This window comes from Pan paniscus, chromosome X, assembly GCF_029289425.2.
Source record: "Pan paniscus chromosome X, NHGRI_mPanPan1-v2.0_pri, whole genome shotgun sequence".
In the NCBI taxonomy this organism is placed as follows: domain Eukaryota; kingdom Metazoa; phylum Chordata; class Mammalia; order Primates; family Hominidae; genus Pan; species Pan paniscus.
In genome coordinates, this window is record NC_073272.2 from 77,175,306 (window position 1) to 77,196,244 (window position 20,939).

At 34.6% G+C, this 20,939-nt stretch overlaps 1 protein-coding gene across 9 annotated transcripts in view; it reads right to left on the bottom strand.

The window, feature by feature from the left end:
* The window catches only part of ATRX (ATRX chromatin remodeler), a 286,622-nt gene that overhangs the window by 93,317 nt on the left and 172,366 nt on the right, over positions 1 to 20,939 (bottom strand). For all 9 annotated transcript variants that reach the window (XM_008978121.6, XM_003824403.6, XM_003824402.6 and 6 more), the window contains 5 exons: positions 20,114 to 20,289; positions 17,917 to 18,034; positions 1,739 to 1,869; positions 1,034 to 1,122; positions 717 to 886 (listed from right to left, as the gene is read on the bottom strand). In XM_008978121.6, the coding sequence (XP_008976369.3) occupies positions 717 to 886; positions 1,034 to 1,122; positions 1,739 to 1,869; positions 17,917 to 18,034; positions 20,114 to 20,289 (684 nt within the window). The remainder of the gene's footprint in view (positions 1 to 716; positions 887 to 1,033; positions 1,123 to 1,738; positions 1,870 to 17,916; positions 18,035 to 20,113; positions 20,290 to 20,939) is intronic.

Sequence of the window (20,939 nt, forward strand, 5' to 3'; positions counted from 1 at the left end):
TACAGGCTGCACTAGTAGGATACAGTGTCTCAACACTAATCCTTCAACTTACATATAGGTAAAGACAACTTAAACCACTGCAGAGTTCAATCTAAGACTTCACTTTCATGCACAAGAGAGACAGAAAGAAAACAAAAGAGGTGATAGAAACTGTACATAATACACAGGAAACCTAAAGTAGATAATTGCAGATTATGAAGAATCACAAAGGAAAAACACTAAATGATTAAAATTAGTTTTACTGTATATTACTGACTAAAAATTAACTACAATCACACTTGATTATCTGAAATGTTTCCATTTATTCCCATACAGTTAAGTGAAAATATCATGGTGGCTTTGAGATTAGACATATTTAGGTCTGAATACCAGTTCTCCTACTCATTTTTAAAACTATCAACTACATTGCAAGCCTGCTCAAGAATTCAGTTAGCTAACACATGTAGTGAAAATAATAGAGTTTAGGTATATGCAAGTAAATAAACATTAGTTTTTCTTTTTACCTTTCCCCCAAATACCAGAGAGCACAGAGTAGCTTGCTTATAATTAAAGATTCATCAGATATTTACTGTAATTATGAGTACTTGATTAGACTCATCAATTGAGGAAAGATTCCTTTGAGTCAATTAGTCAGGTAAGTGACTGAAAAAAGGACTAACGACATGACATTTTCCAAATTACTGTTCCATGATAAAGGCAACATTCATTAGACTCACTTTCTTCCAGTTTTAAAGAAACAGAAGGATTGTTTCCTGTTTCATCCACATTTCCTTCACCACCTCCCCGAGATCTTGAATTCCAGACCTTAATCACTTCAACATCATTGTCACTGCCACTTCCACTTGAGCTACTATCTTTTTTCCCCTTTTTCCCTTTTTTCTTCTTTCTAAAAACAAACAAACAAACAAACAAACATATTCAGATTGTTAGAAAAGCATAGGAAAGATGTAAACGCCAATTATAAGAGGTCAATCAGCAAGTAGGGGTTTTAACTTTGTCAATACAGGATGGCACGAAAAAGTATTCGATTTACTTTGTATAATCATCGGAGCTTAAACTCATGGAGGTTTCATCAGAATCTGAGGCTATAAATTCATCCATACTGTCTTCATCAAAATAACCCTAGAGAAAAAAAAATGACCACTATTTTAATAGAATATCTCAACTTACACTGGAAATTATATTGATGTTCATTTAAGAATAAGTTAATTGGCACGAGCTGAGGAAGGACTGAGGAACTATTACAGATTTTAGTAGACAAAGAAGACAGGACAGATATGCTTACTAAATGCAACGGGAGGTCCTAGATTGGATCATGGAAAACAAAAAAGACATAAGTAAAAACATTGAAGAAATCCAAATAAAGTCTGCCATTTAGTTAATAGTATTGTACCAAAGTTAATTTCTTAGTTTTGATAACTTTACTATACTAATGCAACATGCTGATATTAGAAGAAACTGGGTCAAAGGTATAGGGGAATTCTCAGAACTATTTTTGCAACTTTTCTATAAGTATAAAATTATTTCAAAATAAAAAGTTTTTTAAAATGGGCTCAATAAAATAACATTTAACACTCCTTCTATAATCATAATACATGCAAGACATATAGAAATTAGAAATAAGACATAGAATAGAACAAAGCAATAGAAAATTTGAATATACAGTCTGTAGGTCAATTTTTTGTCTAAGTTTATTCTGCTTCCAATAGATGCTTTTAAACTAAGTTACCTGACTTACCTTATTTTCTTTGCTAATGTAGTCTAGCTGCAAACACCAAGGATGAGTCCATATTCTACTTAACATCTGAAAATCTTGGAAAAGCTTTGCACCTGCCTTTCCTCTTCCACCTTCACTATTATTGCCCACACCTGATCAAAAGAAATATGGTTAAAGACACAAAAATTGTCTATATCAACCAAGTTTCTAGATTAGGAGTTTTAATCTTACTTGTGACATAAACTCTTTTGGCAGTGTAGAGAAGCTTATAAATTCTCTTGGAATATCGTTTTGAAACACATAAAACAAATAGGATTACAAAAGAAACCCATCATATAGAAATTATCAAAATATTAAAGAATTTGTACTATAGAAATATGTGCTTTTTAAAATTAATGCATTAAGTAACAAAATATGCACAGGTTTAATAAATACCTAAAATTCTGAAGTATTGATAAACATAAATGATTTTGAGGTATCAGGAACAACACGTAAAAATATTTCTGATTTCTATTGGTAACAAAGTCATGGTTATCACTAACACTACTATAGATTGTTGCCTCTATTCATCACTGGGAAAAATGCTGCTGCTTTAGCTAGAGGTTAAGGGAAATCAGTATATAATTTTTTTCTTATCCAGGTACATATAATCCCCTAAATTCTATCCATGGACCCTAGATTACAAACTCCTGTTATAAATAAACTTTGCTCCATGCAGATAGTCCTTTACTGACTCTCGCCAACTATGCTCACTCAAAAAAATTACTTCTAGGCAAGTGACAGTAGCTCACACCTGTAATCACAGCACTTTGGGAGGCCGAGGCAGGAGGACCGCTTGAGGCCAGGAGTTCAAGACAGGCCTGGACAACACAGCGAGACTCTGTCTCCACCAAGAAAAACAAAAACATTAGCCAGGTATGATGGCACACACCTATAGCCCTAGATACCCTAGATACTTGGGAGGCTGAAGTGGGAGAATCACTTGAGCCCAGGAGTTTGAGGTTACAATGAACTATGAGTGCACCACAGCACTCCCGCCTGGATGAAAGAGCAAAACTTTGTCTCTTTAAAAAAAAAAAAAAAAGACCTTCCAAAAATTATGTTTTTGATGTATAAAATGTAAATATTAGCTCTGCTCTATCCAGAATAATTTCAACAGAATTATCATTTTCCTATAAAACATAAAGAAAATGAATGCACGTTTCATTAATATAATAAAATTATCAAGAAGGTAATATGCAAAAGAACAAAACTGATTAAAAGGAAAAAACAGCATTTAAGCAATAACATATTTTCCTATCCACGGTTTTAAACTATGTAAGTTGTTTAAATAATTAGCAAATTTTGCCTCCACGAGTGAGAGAAAATTTAGTAGTGATATGAAACATTAATAATGCATAAAAATCTGCTGAGTATTATTTTGCCTGATAGAGGTTATTTCCATTGTGTAACAGAAATCACTGCTATGAAAATGAGGTATATAATTTCTTGGCATACAGCTGTTCACAATATTCACTTATAATTCTTTTTATTTCTGTAAGGTTAGTAGTGATACTCTTTCATTCCTTACTTTAGGTCATTTTTCTTTCTGTTCTTGTTTTTGTTTTTTTGATACAGGGTCTTACACTGTCACCCAGGCTGGAGTGCAGTGATGCAATCATAGCTTACTGCAACCTCGAACTCCTGCGGGCTCAAGCCATCTGCCTGCCTCAGCCTCCCAAAAGCTGGTACTACAGGCACATGCCACCAGGTTTGGCTAATTCTTTTTTTTATTTTTTGTAGAGACAGGGTCTCGCTTTGTTGACCAGGCTGTTCTTAAACTCCTAGCTTTAAAGGATCGTTCTGCCTTGGCCTCCCGAAAGGCTGGGATTAATAGGCATGACCCACTGTAGTCGGCACTTATTTTAGCTGTGCCTTTTTTTTTCATTACTTTGTAAGTGAAGGAAGGTTTGTCGATTATGTTAATCTTTTCAAAGAACCTACCTTTGGTTTCAATGATTTTCCCTACTGTTTTTCTGTTCCTCACATTTCTTTATTATTTCCTTCCTTCTGCTTGTTTTGGGTTTAATTTGCAAAGTAGAAGGTTGGATTATAAATTTGAGATCTTTCTTCTTTTTTAATACAGGTATTTACCACCATACATTTCTCTCTAAGTATTACTTAAGTTATATCCCATATTCTAGTACCCTGTGTTTTTGTTTTCATTAACCTCTAAGCATTTTTTAATTTCCCTTGTGATTTCTTCTTTGGTCCATTGGTTATTTAGATATATGTTGTTTAATTTACATGTATTTGTAAATTTTTAAACTTTCCTTCAGTTATTGGTTTCTAATTTCATTTGAATGTGGTTAAAGAAAATACTTTAGTAAGAAGAGGAATGTTTTAATGATAAATGCCTATGTCAAAAAAAGATCTCAAATAAGGAACCTATCTTTATACCTCTAGGAGCTAGAAAAAGAATAAGCTAAACCCAAAGCTTGCAGAAGGAAGGAAATAAGGATCAAAGCATTAGTAAATCAAATAAGAGATAAGATATAGGGGGAAAAGTTGGTTTTTTGAAAAAAATAAGCCAAGCCAACAAACCCTTAGCCTATTAAGAAAAAAGAGAGAGGACTCAAATAAACAAAATAGACATGAAGACATTACAACCAATGCCTCAGAAATAAAGAAGGATCATAAAGAACTAGTATGAAAAATTATATACCAAGAAATTGAATAATCTACAGGAAATAAATTCCTACAAACATACAATATATCAACACTGAATAAAAAAGAAATAGCCTCAACAGACCAATTACAAATAAAGAGACCGAGGCTACTTGGGCTCTTATTTGGTTCCATATGACTTTTAGGATTGTTTTTTCTAATTCTATAAAAAATGACATTGGTATTTTGATAGAGTTAGGTTTGAATCTGTAGATTGCTTTGGGTAGTATGGTCATTTTAATAATATTAATTTTTTTTTTTTTCCTAGATGGAGTTTCGCTCTTGTTGCCTAGGCTGGAGTACAGTGGCGCGATCTCGGCTCACTGCAATCTCTGCCTCCCAGGTTCAAGCCATTCTCCTGCCTCAGCCTCCCGAGTAGCTGAGACTACAGGTGCCTGCCACCATGCTCGGCTAATTTTTTTTTTTTTTTTGTATTTTTAGTAGGGACAGGGTTTTGCCATGTTGGCCAGGTTGGTCTTGAACTCCTGGCCTCAAGTGATCCGCCTGCCTCCGCCTCCCAAAGTACTAGGATTACAGACGTGAGCCACCGTGCCTGGCCAATAATATTAATTCTTGAACAAAGCTGAAGGTATCACATTACTTGACTTCAAATTACCCTACAAGGCTACAGTAACCAAAACAGCATGGTACTGGTATAAAAATAGACACAAAGATCAATGGAACCGAATACAGAACACAGAAATAGAGACACATACTGACAGTCAACTGACCTTTGACAAAGTCAATAAAAACATATACTGGGGAAAGGACACTCTTTTCAATAAATGGTTCTAAGAAAATTGGATTCCCATATGCAGAAGAATGAAACTGGACCATTATCTCTAACCATATGCAAAAATCAACTCAAGATAGATTAAAGACTTAAATGTAAGAGCTGAAACAATAAAAATACTAGAAGTAAACCTAGAGAAGTAACCTAGAGAAAGTAAACCTGGAGAAAATCATTCTGGACATTGGCCTAGGCAAATAATTCATCACTACGACCTCAAAAGCAAAGCAACTAAAACAAAAACAGACAAATGGGACTTAAATAAAAAGCAGCAAAAGAAATAATTAACTGAGTGAACAAACAATCTGCAGAATGGGAGAAAATATTTCCAAACTAGACATCCAACAGGGGACTGATATCTAGAATTTACAAGGAACTCAAACAACAACACAAAACAAAACAAATAATTCCATTAAAAAGTGGGCAAAAGACATAAATAGACATTTTTCAAAAGAAGATATAACAAATGGCCAAAACGCATATGAAAAAATTCTCAACATCACTAAACGTCAGAAAAATGCAAATCAAAACCACAATGACATATCTTCCCCAGTTAGAATGGCTATTATTAAAAAGTCAAAAAATAAATGTTGGCAAAGATGCGGAGGAAAGAGAATATGTTTACACTATTGGTGGGAATGTAAATTAGCACAAACTCCATGAAAAATAGTACGGAGATTACTCAAAGAACTAAAAATAGAACTAACATTTGATCCAGCAATCCCACTAGGTATCTACCAAAAGAGAAAGAAATCATTATATCAAAAAGATAAAAAAAAAGATACTTGCACTTACATGTTTATTGTAGCACTATTCACAATAGCAAAGCTATGAAATCAACCTAAGTGTCTATCAAAAGATGAACAAAGAACACGTGGTATATATACACAGTGGAATACTATTTGGCCATAAAAAAGAACAAAAGCATGTCTTCTGCAGTAACATGGATGGAACTGGAGGCCATTATCTTAAGTGAAACAATTGAGACACAGAAAGATAAATAGTGTCATGTTCTCCCTTATAAGTGGGGCTAAATAATGTGAACACATGGATGTAGAGTGGAGACTTGGAAGGGTCGGGGGAAACGAGAAGAGTGAATGAGAAACTACTTAATGGGTAGAATGTACATTATTCTGTGGATACACTAAAAGCCCTGACTTCACCACTATAATATATCCATGTAACAAAATTACACATGTACCCCATAAATTTATACAAATAAAATTAAGATGGCTCACGTCTGTAATCCCAGAACTTTGGGAGGCCAAGGCAGGTGGATCACCTGAGGTCAGGAGTTCGAGAACAGCCTGGCCAACATGGCGAAACCCTGTCTCTACTAAAAATACAAAAAATTAGCCAAGCATGGTGGTGGGCGCCTGTAATCCCAGCTACTTGGGAGGCTGAGGCAGGAGAACTGCTTGAACCTGGGAGGCAGAGGTTGCAGTGAGCTGAGATCGCACCACTGCACTCCAGCCTGGGTGACGGAGCAATACTCTGTCTCAAATAAAACAAGAGAAAATAATTAAATTAAAAATAGAATTAAGAAAAAGAAATAAGTAGTAATAAAAAAAAAACCTCCCAACAAAAATCACCCAGAACCAGATAGCTTCAAAACTGAATTCTACCAAACATTCAAAAAACCATGAATACCAATTCTTAAACTCTTCCAAAAAACAGAATTACAGGAAATACTTCCAAACTCTTTTTGTGAGGTAAGCATCACCCTGATACCAAAGGCAGACAAAGATGCTGAAAGAAAAGAAAACCGTAGGCCAATATCACTGATGAACATAGGTATTAAAACCCTCAATAAAATACTAACTAACCTAATTCAACAACACATCAAAAAGTTTAAAAGTAGAAAAGTAGAAAAGATCAATGAAACAAACACTTGGTTTTTTGAAAAGATAAACAAACTCAACAAACTTTTAGCCAGACTACTTATGAAAAAAAAGAGAGAATACCCAAATAAATGAAACCAGAAATGGAAAAGGAGACATTAAAACTGATACCACAGAAATTTAAATGACCATTAGAGGCTACTATGACCAACTATATGCCAATAAATTGGAAAACCTAGAAGAAATGGATAAATTCCTAGACACATGCAATCCACTAAGATTGAACCAGGAAGAAATCCAAAACCTGAACAGACCAATAACAAGTAATGAGATCAAAGTAATAATAAAAAGTCTCCAAAGCAAAGAAAACCTAGAGACCCCAATTTACCTAAAGAATTTTCATTTTAGGTTCATGGGTACATGTATGGGTAAATTTACCCCAATTTATGTGCACATGTACCCCTGAAACTAAAATGAAAATGTAAAATGAAAGAAAATAAAATAAACATATTATGGCATGTAAAGCCCCAACCCCACCCCCCAAAGAAAAATTAAAAAATGAAAAGCCAGGTACCTAATACCTTCACTGCTGAATTTTACCAAACATTCCAAGAAGTACTAATTCCAATCCTCCTCAAACTATTCTGCAAAATAGAGAAGGAATACTTCCAAATTCTTTCTGAGACCAGTATTACAATGATACCAAAACCAGACAAGGACACATCAAAAAAAGAAAACTACAGGCCAATATTCCTGATGATCATTCATACAAAAAACCTCAACAAAATACTAGCAAAACAAATTGAACAACACATTAAAAAGGTCATTCATCATGACCAAGTGGGATTTATCCTAGGGATGCAACGATGGCTCAGTTTATGGAAATCAGCTGAGTGTGATGGCTCACACCTGTAATCCCAGCACTTCGGGAGGCCGAAGTAGGAGGATCCCTTGAGCCCAGGAGTTCAAGACAAGCCTGGGCAACATAAAGAGACCTCATCTCTACAAAAAAAAAAAAAAAAACCCTCACACACACAAAAATACATACATACACACATATAAATATACACACACACACATATATGGAAATCAATCAATGTGATACATCATTATCAACAAAATAAAGGATAAAAACCATATAATCATTTCAATTCATGCTGGAAGCACATGTGATAATATTCAACATCCCTTCATAATAAAAAGCCCTAAAAAACTGGGTATCAGAGGAACATACTTCAACATATTAAAGCTATATACGACAGACCGACAGCTAGTATCATACTGAATGGGAAAAAACTGAAAGTCTTTGCTCTAAGATCTTGAACACAACAAGGATGCCCACTTTCACTACTGTTATTCAACATCATACTGGAAGTCCTAGTAAGAGTAATCAAAGAAGATAAAGAAATAAAGCGCATACAAATGGGAAAGGAAGAAGTCAAATTATCCTTGTTTGCAGATGACATGACCTTATATTTGGGAAAGAAAAAAAACTAAAGACTCCACCAAAAAACTATTCGAACTGATCAGCAATTTCAGTAAAGTGGCAAGTAACAAAATCAATATACAAAAATCATTGGCATTTCTATATGCCAACAGTGAACAATTTGAAGAAATCAAGAAAGTAATCTTATTTACAATAGCTACAAATAAAATAAAATATTCAGGAATTTAAGAAGCGAGGCAGGGCACGGTGGCTCATGCCTGTAATCCCAGCACTTTGGGAGACCAATGCGGGTGGATCACTTGAGGCCAGGAATTCAAGAGCAGGCTGGCCAACATGACAAAACCCTGCCTCTACTAAAAATACAAAAATTAGCGGAGCATGGTGGTGCACACGTGTAATCCCAGCTATTTGGGAGGCTGAGGCATGAGAATCACTGAAACCAGGAGGTGGAGGTTGCAGAGAGCCAAGATCGCACCACTGCACCCCAGCCTGGGTGACAGAGACTCTGTCTCAAAAAAAAAAAAAAAAAAAAAAAAAAGAAGTAAAAGAACTCTACAATGAAAAATATAAAACATTGATGCAAGAAATGGAAGAGGACACCAAAAAATGTAAAGACATTCCATGTTCATGGATCAAAAGAATCAATATTGTTAAAATGTCCACACCACCTAAAGCAATCTTCAGATTGAAAGCAATCCCTATGAAATAAATACCAATGATATTCTTCACAGAAATTGAAAAAACTATCCTGAAATTTATAAGGAACCACGAAAGATCCAGAATAGTGAAAGCTATCCTGAGCTAAATGAACAAAACTGGAGGAATCACATTACATAACTTCAAAGTATACTATAGAACTACTGTAATCAAAACAGCATCGTACTAGCATAAAAAAGACACATAGGCCGGCCGGGCACAGTGGCTCACACCTGTAATCCCAGCACTTTGGGAGGCCGAGGCAGGCTGATCGTGAGGTCAGGAGATCGAGACCACAGTGAAACCCCGCCTCTACTAAAAATACGAAAAATTAGTCCAGCACAGTGGCGGGTGCCTGTAGTCCCAGCTACTTGGGAGGCTGAGGCAGAAGAATGGCGTGAACCCAGGAGGCAGAGCTTGCAGTGAGCCGAGATTGCGCCACTGCACTCCAGCCTGGGCAACAGAGCGAGACTCCGTCTCAAAAAAAAAAAAAAAAAGACACATAGGCCAATGAAACAGAATAATTAACCCAGAAACAAGTTCACACACCTACAGTGAATGCATACTCTACACAGGTGCCATGAACATGCACTGGGGAAACGATAGTCTCTTCAGTAAGTGGTGCTGGGAAAACTGGATATCCATACGCAGAAGAATGAATCTGGACACCTATCTATTGCCATATATAAAAATCATATTCAAATGGATTAAAAACTTAAATCTAATACCTTAAACTATGGAATTACTAAGAGAAACCACTGGTGAAACTCTACAGGACATTGGACTGGGCAAAGATTTCTTGAGTAATACCTCAAAAGCAGAAGCAACCAACACAAAAAAATGGACAGATGGGATCATATCAAGTTAAAAAGCTTCTGCATAGCAAAGAATACAATCCAACAAAGTGAAGAGACAACCCACAGGATGGGAGAAAATACCTGCAAACTACCCATCTGACAAGGGATTAATGACCACAATATATAAGGAGCTGAAACAAGTCAAATGGAAAAAAATTCTAACAACCTAATTAAAAAATTGGCAAAAGATCTGAGTAGACATTTCTCAAAAGAAGACATGCAAATGGAAAATAGGTATAAGAAAAGGTACTCAACATCATTGGTCATCTGAGAAATGCTAATCAAAACTACAATAAGATATCATCTCACCCTTTAAAGTGGCTTTTATCCAAAAGACAAACGCTGGCGAGGAGGTGGAGAAAAGGGAACCCACATACACTGCTGTTGGGAATGTAAATTAGTACAACCACTATGGAGAAAAGTTTGGAGGTTCCTCAAAAAAGCAAAAATAGAGCTACCATATGATCCTGCAATCCCACAGCTGGATATATACTCAGAAGAAAGAAAATCAGTATATTGAAGAGATTGGCACTCCTATGTTTGTTGCAGCACTGTTTATAACAGCCAAGATTTGGAAGCAACCCAAAGTTTATCAACAGATGAATGAATAAAGAAAATATGGTACATGTACACAATGGAGTACTATGCAGCCATAAAAGAGAATGAGATCCTGTCATTTCAAACAACATGAAACAGCAAGAAAGACAAATTTTACATATTCTCACTTATTTTGGGGAGCTAAGTTTTTTGTTTTTTGTTTTGAGGCAGCTCTGTCACAAAGGCTGGAATGCAGTGGCATGATCAAAGCTTGCTGCAGCCTCTGCCTCCCAGATTCAAGCGATTCTCCTGCTTCAGCCTCCTGAGTAGCCAGGATTATAGGCACATGCCACCACGACTTTTGTATTTTTTTTTATAGACAGGGTTTCACCATGTTGGCTAGGCTGGTCTTGAACTCCTGCCCTTAAGCCATCCACCTGCCCTGGCCTCCCAAAGTGCTGGGATTACAGGCGTGAGCCACCATACCCGTCCAGGAGCTAAAATTTAAAACAACTGAACTCACAGAGATAGAAAGTAGAACAATAGTTAATAGAGGCTGCGAAGAGTAGTAGGGCAGGGGGAAAGGAGAGATGGATATTAGGTACAAAAATATAGTTAGGTAGAATGAATAAGAGCTAATATTTTATAGAACAGGGTGACTACAGGCAACAATAATTTACTCTACACTTTAAAATAAATAAAATAATATAAATGACTTGTTTGTCATTTAAGGATGAATGCTTGAGATGGATACCTCATTTACCCTGATGTGACTATGCATTGCATGGCTGCATTAAAATATCTCATGTACCCCATAAATATATATATACCTACTATGTACCCACAAAACTTAAAACAATAAATTTTTTCTCTATATAATATCATGTCACCTGCAAACTGAAATAGTTTTACCCCTTCCATGACACTGTGGCATACTTTTAGTTTTCTGGTATAATTGTCCTGGCCAGAACCTCTAGAAAATGTTAAATATAAGAAGCAAAAGTGACATCCTTGTTTTGTTCCTGACCTCAGGAGAAAGCCACTGAGTTTTACATTTCAATTAAATCCCTCTTAATAGCATAAGACACACATCCAAAGACAAAAACTACTTAGCTGGAAGATATGTCAGAATATACTAACTTAATGCAGCAGAGTTAAAATGATCAGGAATGTGGAAGAGATCTTGAGACGTGGTTGATGGAGTCAGAAGAGCTGATAAATGTCATATCAAAACAGAGAGAAGGGGATAGAGCCAATTTGAAGAGGTAATTTAATACACATTATAAACACAATTCTACTAATTTGAAAATATTAGAGTGTACACTAAAAAATATTTTGTGGCATTATCTTTTTGATCACTTTGCTATGCATTTTCATACATATCCTTTTTATTTCACAGAAATGGGTACTATTTCATCTTTATTACATAATATATTCTATATATTCCTAAATATTAACACACAATATTCCATGTTATAATATTTAATGTATCTTCCTGCATGGTATTAGATTATGGTGATATACCATAATATAAACTATCCCCAAAAGTTGAGGATTTGGGTTAATTTTCAATTTTTCATTATTATAAATAATGCCACAACAAGTAACAGTTCACTTTAGGTCACAAGCTGGATAATATAATTCCAGCCATTAAAAAAATAATAAATAAATAAATATATATATATAGTATATAAACACAATGTATATGTATTGTGTGTTTATGTAGTGTGTGTTTATGACATTTAAGTGTCACACATACATTTTAAAAACTGGAAAGCAAGATATCAAATATTAAATAACTAGCAGTTCCAACTTCTAGTTTATGAGATTATAGGTAGTTTTTATTGTATTAGTGCCTTTCAATATTTCATATATATTTCACAATGAACACACATTGCTATTTCTGTAGCCAGAAAACTAAGTTTTGAAACAAACCCTGAGATTAACATCTTTTAATATAAATCTCTGCATACATTTCTGACCATTTCCTTTGGAAAAAAGCATACAATTGAAATTAATTTTGACGTCCCTTTCCAAATTACTGTCCAATTTATGTTACCATCAAGAGGGCTCATTTCTCTATAGCCTCAGAAACACTTAGTATCATTTTATCTTTGTAAATTTAGTAGTGTTCTGCATTTAATGGTGATTCTGACAGTACAACCACATTTGGAAATTACTATTATACATTCTTTTCCCAGCTTGAAGTACACTATTCCAATGTTAGTCATAATATTTTTAAACACTAAATTTAACTTAATAACTTATTGAAACAGCCAGATGAGGCTATTTCATGCGAGCATGGTGGCTCACACCTGTAATCCCAGCACTTTGGGAGGCTGGGATGGGGTATCACTTGAGCCCAGGAGTTCAAGACGAGCCTGGGCAACATAGCAAGACCCCATCTCTCTATATAAAAAATGTTTAAATAAATATTTTTAATTAAAAGAAATATAATTTTAAAAAATAGCTAGAAGAGAATTTTGAATGTTCTCACCACAAAGAAATGACAAGTGTTTGAAGTGATAGATATGCTAAATTACCCTAATTTTATCACTACACAATGTATACATGTATCAAAATATCACTCTGTGCCCATTAATATGTACAATTACCATGTGTCAATTAAAAACAAAATGAAACTTTAAACTATTTTTCTGATTATGGAAGTTTTATATATATGTATATTTCTTGGATTTTGTAATTTTGCAGAAATGTATATAACAAGTAAAATACAAAAGAATTAATATTTCCACCACTTAGAGAAAACCATCAAAGTTAACATTTCAGTGTCATTTCTCCATGTTCCCCTTGTCTAGTTCACTCATCTCAGGTCTCAGCTCACCCCTTACCAAAGAAAAAAATTTGGAGCAATGGTTCTTAAGCTGATGGTCCATCAAAATCACCTGTAGGGCTCATAAAACTGTAGATGCATCGGCCCTACTCCAGACCTTTTGAATCAATCTCTAAAGAGTGGCACTTGGGTCCATGCATTTTTAGAGACAAAAGCATATTACTGTGCTCCATTTGGGGGTACTTTTTAAATTCTGGTAAAATATACATTTTAAAAATTTACTGTTTTAAATGAGAACACATGGACACAGGGAGGGGCACATCACATACTGGGGCCTGTTGGGGGGTGAGGGGCAAGGGGAGGAAGAGCACTAGGACAAATACCTAATGCATGTGGGGCTTGAAAACTAGATGATGGCTTGATAGGTGCAGCACACCACCATGGCACATGTATACTTATGTAACAAACCTGCACGTTCTGCACATGTATCCCAGAACTTAAAGTAAAATAAAAATAAAATAAAATAAAAAATTTACTGTTTTAACTACTTTTTAAGTACACAATTGAGTGGCATTAAGTATAATCACAATGTTGTACAAACATCATCACTCTCTATTTCTAGAACTTTTTCATCATTCCAAACAGAACTTAGTACCCATTAACAGTAACTTCCCATTCCCTTCGTCCCCCAGAACCCGGTAATCACCATTCTACTTTCTACTCATAGAGTTTGGCTACTCTAGGTACCTTTAAGCAGAAGTATACAGTATTTGCCTTTTTGTGTCTGATATATTTCACTTAGCATTAATGTCTTCAAGCTTCATCTATGTGGTAGCAAATGTCAGAATTTCCCCCCTTTATAAGGCTAATATTCCACTGAAGTATGTCCATACCACATTTTGTTTATGCATTCATCCATCAATGGACATTTGGGTTGCTTCCACCTTTTTTTGCCATTATGAATGATGCAACTATAAACATAAGTGTCCCAGTATCTGCTTGAGTTCCTGCTTTCAATTCTTCTGGGTATACCTATAAGTGGAACTATTAGATCAAATGGTAATTCTATGTCTAACTTTCTGAGTTACTACAATGTTTTTCCATAGTAGCCACACCATCTGACATTCCTGCTAGCAATGTACAGGGTTCCACTTTCTCCACATCCTCATAAGCACTTATTTTCCTTTTTTTTTTTATAATGGCCACCACAATGGGTGTGAAATGGTATCTCACTGTAGTTTTGATTTGCATTCCTCTAATGAGTAGATATGTTGAGCATTTTTTTATGTGCTTATTGGCCATTTGTATATCTTCTTTAGAGAAATGTCTATTCAAATCCTTTGCTTCTTTTTGAAACAGACTGTTTCTTTGTTGTTGAGTTGTAGGAGTTCTTTACATACAGTTGACCCTTGCACACCAAAGGTATAAACCACACGGGTCCACTTATACACAGACTTTGTTTCAACCAAATGTTGATTGAAAATACAGTATTCACAGAATGTGAAACCTATGTTTGACTTTTCATATATGCAGGTTCTGCGGGATTTGTGTATGAGCAAATTTTGGTATACACAGGCAGGTCCTAGAACCAATCCCCCACATATACCAAGGGACAACTATATTCTGCATGTGAATCCCTTATCAGATATATGTTTTGCAATATTTTCTCACATTCCATGGGCTATCTTTTCCTGTGTTCTATTTTTTGCACAGTTGTCAAAATAAGACAGTGTGTGAATTTTAAGTTTAAAGCCAGACTAATATTTAGTTATTAAAAAATTAAGTATCTACATGCTTATAAAACCTTAAGTGTTCACTGAATTGCAGAGGCTTACATGTTATTATAAACTTCTGATACCTGACAATAAAAGGCAAACCATAGAATTACACTGAAAAAAAGAAAACTAAGAAAAATTAAGAGGATTTTAGATTTCCTCAATGTTCTTTAAAAGCCAGTCCCTTAGGACTTTCATTCTGCAAATATTATAAATTATCACTAAAATTAACATGAAACTGCTGCTAATGTTAAAAACAAAATTTGGGTGAACTTCTTAAAAGTAACCACAGTCTAAAAAAGCCTAATGTAGAAACAAAAAATTTCTGGAATATTTAACAGATAAAATACCAAACATTTTAAATGCAAGTAAAATAGGCAGGTGATATTTCAAGAGAAATACTGTGAAGATTTGTACTGAGAATCAAGACAGAGTAGCCATTCATATAACCCACTTGGCCTTTTATGAATGTTTTTCAAAGAGGCTATTTAACTCAGGTTATTCTACTCTATGGGTAATATTGCATTTGGTAAGGGGAAAACCCCACACCCTAAAACTTAAAGATTCACGGTACCAGGTGATAATTTAACAATCATATCTTTTAGATTTTAGCTATGGCAATTAGTGCTTTAGATATTTACTCCTATCAATGATAGTCACAAAGAATAAAGCAAAGCCCCCTAAATTCTTAAATAATTGCATTGCTCTCAAAAAGAGTGCTTTTTAAAATTTTTAAAAATTGATACATATTATTTTTACATATTTTGGGAGTGCATGTGATATTGTGTTACATGCATAGAATATGCAATGATCAAGTCAGGGTATTCAGGGTATCCATCACCTTGAGTATTTATCATTTTTATATGTTGGAAACATTTCGAGTCCTCTCTTCTAGCTATTTTGAAATATACAATGCACTGTTGTTAACTCCAGTCACCCCATTCTGCTATCAAACAGTAGAACTTATTCCTTCTATCTAACTATGTGTCTGTACCCATTAACCAACCTCTCTCTATCCCTCCCTCAACACACACATACTTCCCAGATTCGGGTATCTATCATTCTATCTACCTCCATGAGGTCAACTCAAAAGAGTAGAGCTTAACATTTATACCTGAGCTGTTACCATTTGTGATTGGTGGTGGTGGTTGTTGTTGTTGTTGAGACAAGGTAGTGCTCTGTTGCCCAGGCTGAAATCCAGTGGCACAATCATGTCTCACTGCAGCCTTGACCTCTCAGGATCAAGCAAACCTCCCGCCTCAGCCTCCCAAGTAGCTGGGACTACAAGTGTGCATTACCATACCTGGCTAATTTTTTGATTTTTCGTGGAGATAAGGTTTCACTATGCTGCCCAGGCTAGTCCCCAACTCCTGAGCTCAAGTAATCCTCCCACTTCGGCCTCCCAAAGTGCTGTGATTACAGGCATGAACCACCATGCTCAGCCTATGATTGGTTATTAAAGACAACTAATTCTGTAAAACCTGAAAACACTATTGTGAGCATTTTCCCTAATATAAAACATTTTAAAAGGAAAAAATATTAAATGACCAAATTTATTACTCCTTATTACTGAGAGATTAATTAAAGACAGATCTGAACATCTGTCTCTTAAACTATACAGCAACTCTCTCATTGGGATAACTATTTGGTTAATTATGCCTGCAATTTTTATTATTCAAAACAGAATAGTATAGTAAATCTACCAGCTTCTGACAGATATACAAATGAAAATGTGTGCTTTATTGGAACTGATTTTCTTCCAAAAGTCAATACAAAAATTGCTTTTATAAAAGCAAAAAAGCAGTTCCATAAAATACTAAGATTCAAACACTGTTTTCCCCAGCAGAATGTTTCTTGAGAACCATCATATTTTACTCTCTAGGATGCACTGCTATTAAAAAAGAGTACCACTTTAGCTATAATTATCATGTTAATATGTGTGTACATACTTCCATCCTCCTTTATTTTTTTGATCAATTACTGTATTCACAATTGGCCAAAGAGCACCCTCTAACCTGTATCTCCTAATTAAATCTGTAATATCATTTGGGGAAAGGTACCAGAATAAGTGATCAACAAGTAAGAAATCTCACTCCAGTCCAAAGATTAGGTTTTGTTGTGTGAAGACAGACATCTTCAGGCACAGACAGACACAGACACACACACACACACACAAAGCTTATTGATGGTAAAACAAAAACTATTCATTGTATTATTTTAAAGCATAGAAAAATACAAGAAATAAACTAGAAGGTCTTCATAACAAAAGCACCTAGAAAACAACTTCTGTTAGCATTTTGGTGTATTTTAGGCATACTACATGCCTTGCCTTCTATTTTACTTTTGCCTTCAACCTTTGTTAATTAAATAACTGAGAAACAAAACTCATGAATTTAACTTATACACCTTTTATTATTAATGTGGGTAAATACTTTTTAAAAAAATACTCTGGAATTTTGTATATCTTCTTTTATGGATTTATTCACATTCATAACTTTTCTGAAATAAAAGCTCTCTACAAATTAAGGGCATTATTCATATGTGCTGTATATCTTTTTCATCAATTTGCTTCTTGATTTTAATTTTGACAGCATCAGTGTTTTAATTAGAAATATTTTATGCTTTTAAGCATACCCATTTTATTCAAATGCAAAACTGAAAAAGAACAACAGACATAGTAAGATGACTGAAATAATCTTCTTTGGAAAAAGAATGTCTTTATAGAGAAGATGAAATCAACAAGGTGTATTGGTTACCTGTTAAGTGATCTAAGTAGTACTGATAGAGCTTGCACTGAATAGAAGTCATTCTCACAGCTAACACATATTCGTGTTTTGGAGGCAAGAATTTTGTTAATGCTGTATAATCTTTCCTCTGTAATTAACAAGAAAGAGAATGAAAATTAATCTAAATATTTAACAGGAATGAACTACAAGTTCTCCTTGCTTATAACTGAAATATACACATAAATAAATAGGCACTAAACATATAAGAAAACATTTTCTTAAATATATTTACCCTTTCTAAACCCACAATTATCTACACAATGTATTTCATATGACTATACAATATGGTACACTGGTAAAAAGACACTGCAACACACCAGGTAGGTTTTAAATTGAAGCAATCACATTACCAAGTGAACAATTTAAGTTTTCAAAATAGTCTTCTCTGTACAGAAAAAAAAATAACAAAAGGTATGGAGGGGATGTAGTAGGTAGTGTGAGCGAAATGCCTTGCTTTAATCATGTAATAAAACCTAGGAATCAAAGTCTAATGCAGTCTGAGTTGGCTTCTTAGAAAGATATGCTAATATGTCAAACAATAACATATAATTTTAGAGGGAATATTTGCCCAATTAAGAAAGCAACCCATCTACAAGCACTCTTGAAACCATTTTATTATAAGAGTAGAAAAACAGAACGCCAATGTGCTAAATAGAAATTACTCCTTAAACCAGAAAGAAAAATGCTGCCTGGGTAGTAGCAGCAATACAGAAACAGGGTACTTGCTAGCACATGTAGCCAACCTGACCAAATGGAACAACTACTCCTTATAATGATGGCAAGTACAGTCATGCCTCAGTATCTATGGGAGACTGGTTCCAGAACCCACCCCACCTCCACAGATACCAAAATCCATGAAAGTTCAAGTCACTTATATAAATAATGTAGTGTTTGCATATAACATATAAACATCCTCCCATATACTTTAAATCATCCCCAGATTACTTATAATGCCTCACACAATACAAATACTATGTAAATAGTTGCTATACTCTATTGTTTAGGAAATAATGACAAGAAAAAAGTCTGTACATGTTCAGTACAGACACAATCATCCATTTTTTTCTTAATTATTTTCTTTCTTTTTTTTTAAGAGACAGGGTCTTACTCTATCATTGAGGCTGAAGTACAGTGGCATAATCTTAGCTCCTTGCAGTCTTGAATTCCTGGGCTCAAGCAATCCTCCTGCCTCAGCCTCCCAAGTGACAGAGACTATAGGTGCGCACCACTGTGGCTGGCTAATTTTTTAAAACTTTTTTTAGAGACAGGGTCTTGCTCTGTCACCCAGCCTGGAGTGTAGTGGCATGATTTTAGCTCACTGCAGCCTTGAACTCCTGGGCTCAAGTGATCCTCCCACCTAGGCCTCTTAAAGTGCTGGAATTACAGGTGTGCACCACTGTACCTAGCCTCTGTCCATTTTATCTATTTTTTAAAAAAATATTTTTGATCCATGGTAGGTTGAATCCATGGATGCAGAACCTGCAGATATGGAGAGCAAACTGTATATCCAACCAAAAGAATAGCCTGTCTCATTTGTTAAAACATCTTTGAGGCTATCATCAGTACCTAACATCTACAGAGAAAGTGCGTATCTTGAGATCTATTAACTGCCAGCTCAGTCTCTAGACACTTATCCATTCATTAATATAGATTCACTGAAAATCTGTATGTAAACGACACCACTAGTCTGTTCAGGTTATTATATATACTTGAAAGTAACAAAACTGTTTCTCCAGGATTACTTTAAAAGTGGCTCCTCTCTTAATTCATACTGGCCTCTCCTATAACCATTTCAAAAAAGTGAGATTTATAATACTGTACTACAGAATTAGGGTGAGCATACGAACTTCATCATTGTAGCTATGTTCCTCTTAAGGAACTCCCTATCTTAAGGATGAAAAATCTAAACATTAACATAATAAGATATGAGGCTTTACACCTGGCAAATGAATTAACTATGTTTTAAACTTCTCAGCGGAACTTCTTTTTTAAAAGTTGAATGCAGCAGAAATTTTTTAAGACAACGCAAGGAGATATAACTGTAAAACTATCTGCTGAAACAGCGGGAAAGAAAACACAAAATTATTAAACTTTAAGCTCAGAAAATATGTTGGGGTTGTTATATAAAAAAGTAAGAATATTTTATTACTATGGAACATATTTGTACCTGAACACATCCAGCTAACATCTCATAGAGAATGTGAGCACGTTTTTTCATCACTCTGACATCTACCATGGTAGAATCTGCACACTGACCATTTTGAATTGGATTTATAAATCTATTCCTGAACTCCTTAATGGATCCAAGTAAATTTTCCTTGATAAAATTAACCATACAATGATCTAAGAGAGAAGACATTATTCATTAACAACATTAACAATCGTTAAAAAGACTTAGAAAAATTCCCCAATGAAATGCTCATGTCAAAAACACATGCATTAGAATTAAGCTATAAAGAAAGAATATCAAGCTAAGTATAGAATAAACATGGTTATAAGTCTGATCTACAAGTGAATTACCAAAACGAGAGAGAAAATTGAAGTAAAAACCATCCCTAAATACTAGACATGAACGTTTTTTAAAAATACCTAAGGACAGTTTATTCAAACTCACTATTCTTTATAAGAGATATGAAGTACAAAACAAGTGGTCCATTAATCTAACCATGATTTTATGGTCAGTGAGGCTATCTTGTGAAGAAAGGAGATACTAAGTCAAAACAATAAATAGGAGGTAATAAGCTACTATGCAAGTTAATTTATATTAACTGATTCATTTCCAGAATAACCAAATAATATTTGAGAGATCAAATAATAACAACTGTTATTCAGTATTCAGTTGGGGCTACACAAATAGTAAAAAAAAAAAAAATTAATTACTAATGTATTTTGTAAGACTAATCCATTTTGTAAAAATTAACAGAGCCATCACTTGTCCCATACTATATAGGAGCACAATATGAAACAGCATTTCTATAAATAGGGTAACAGAA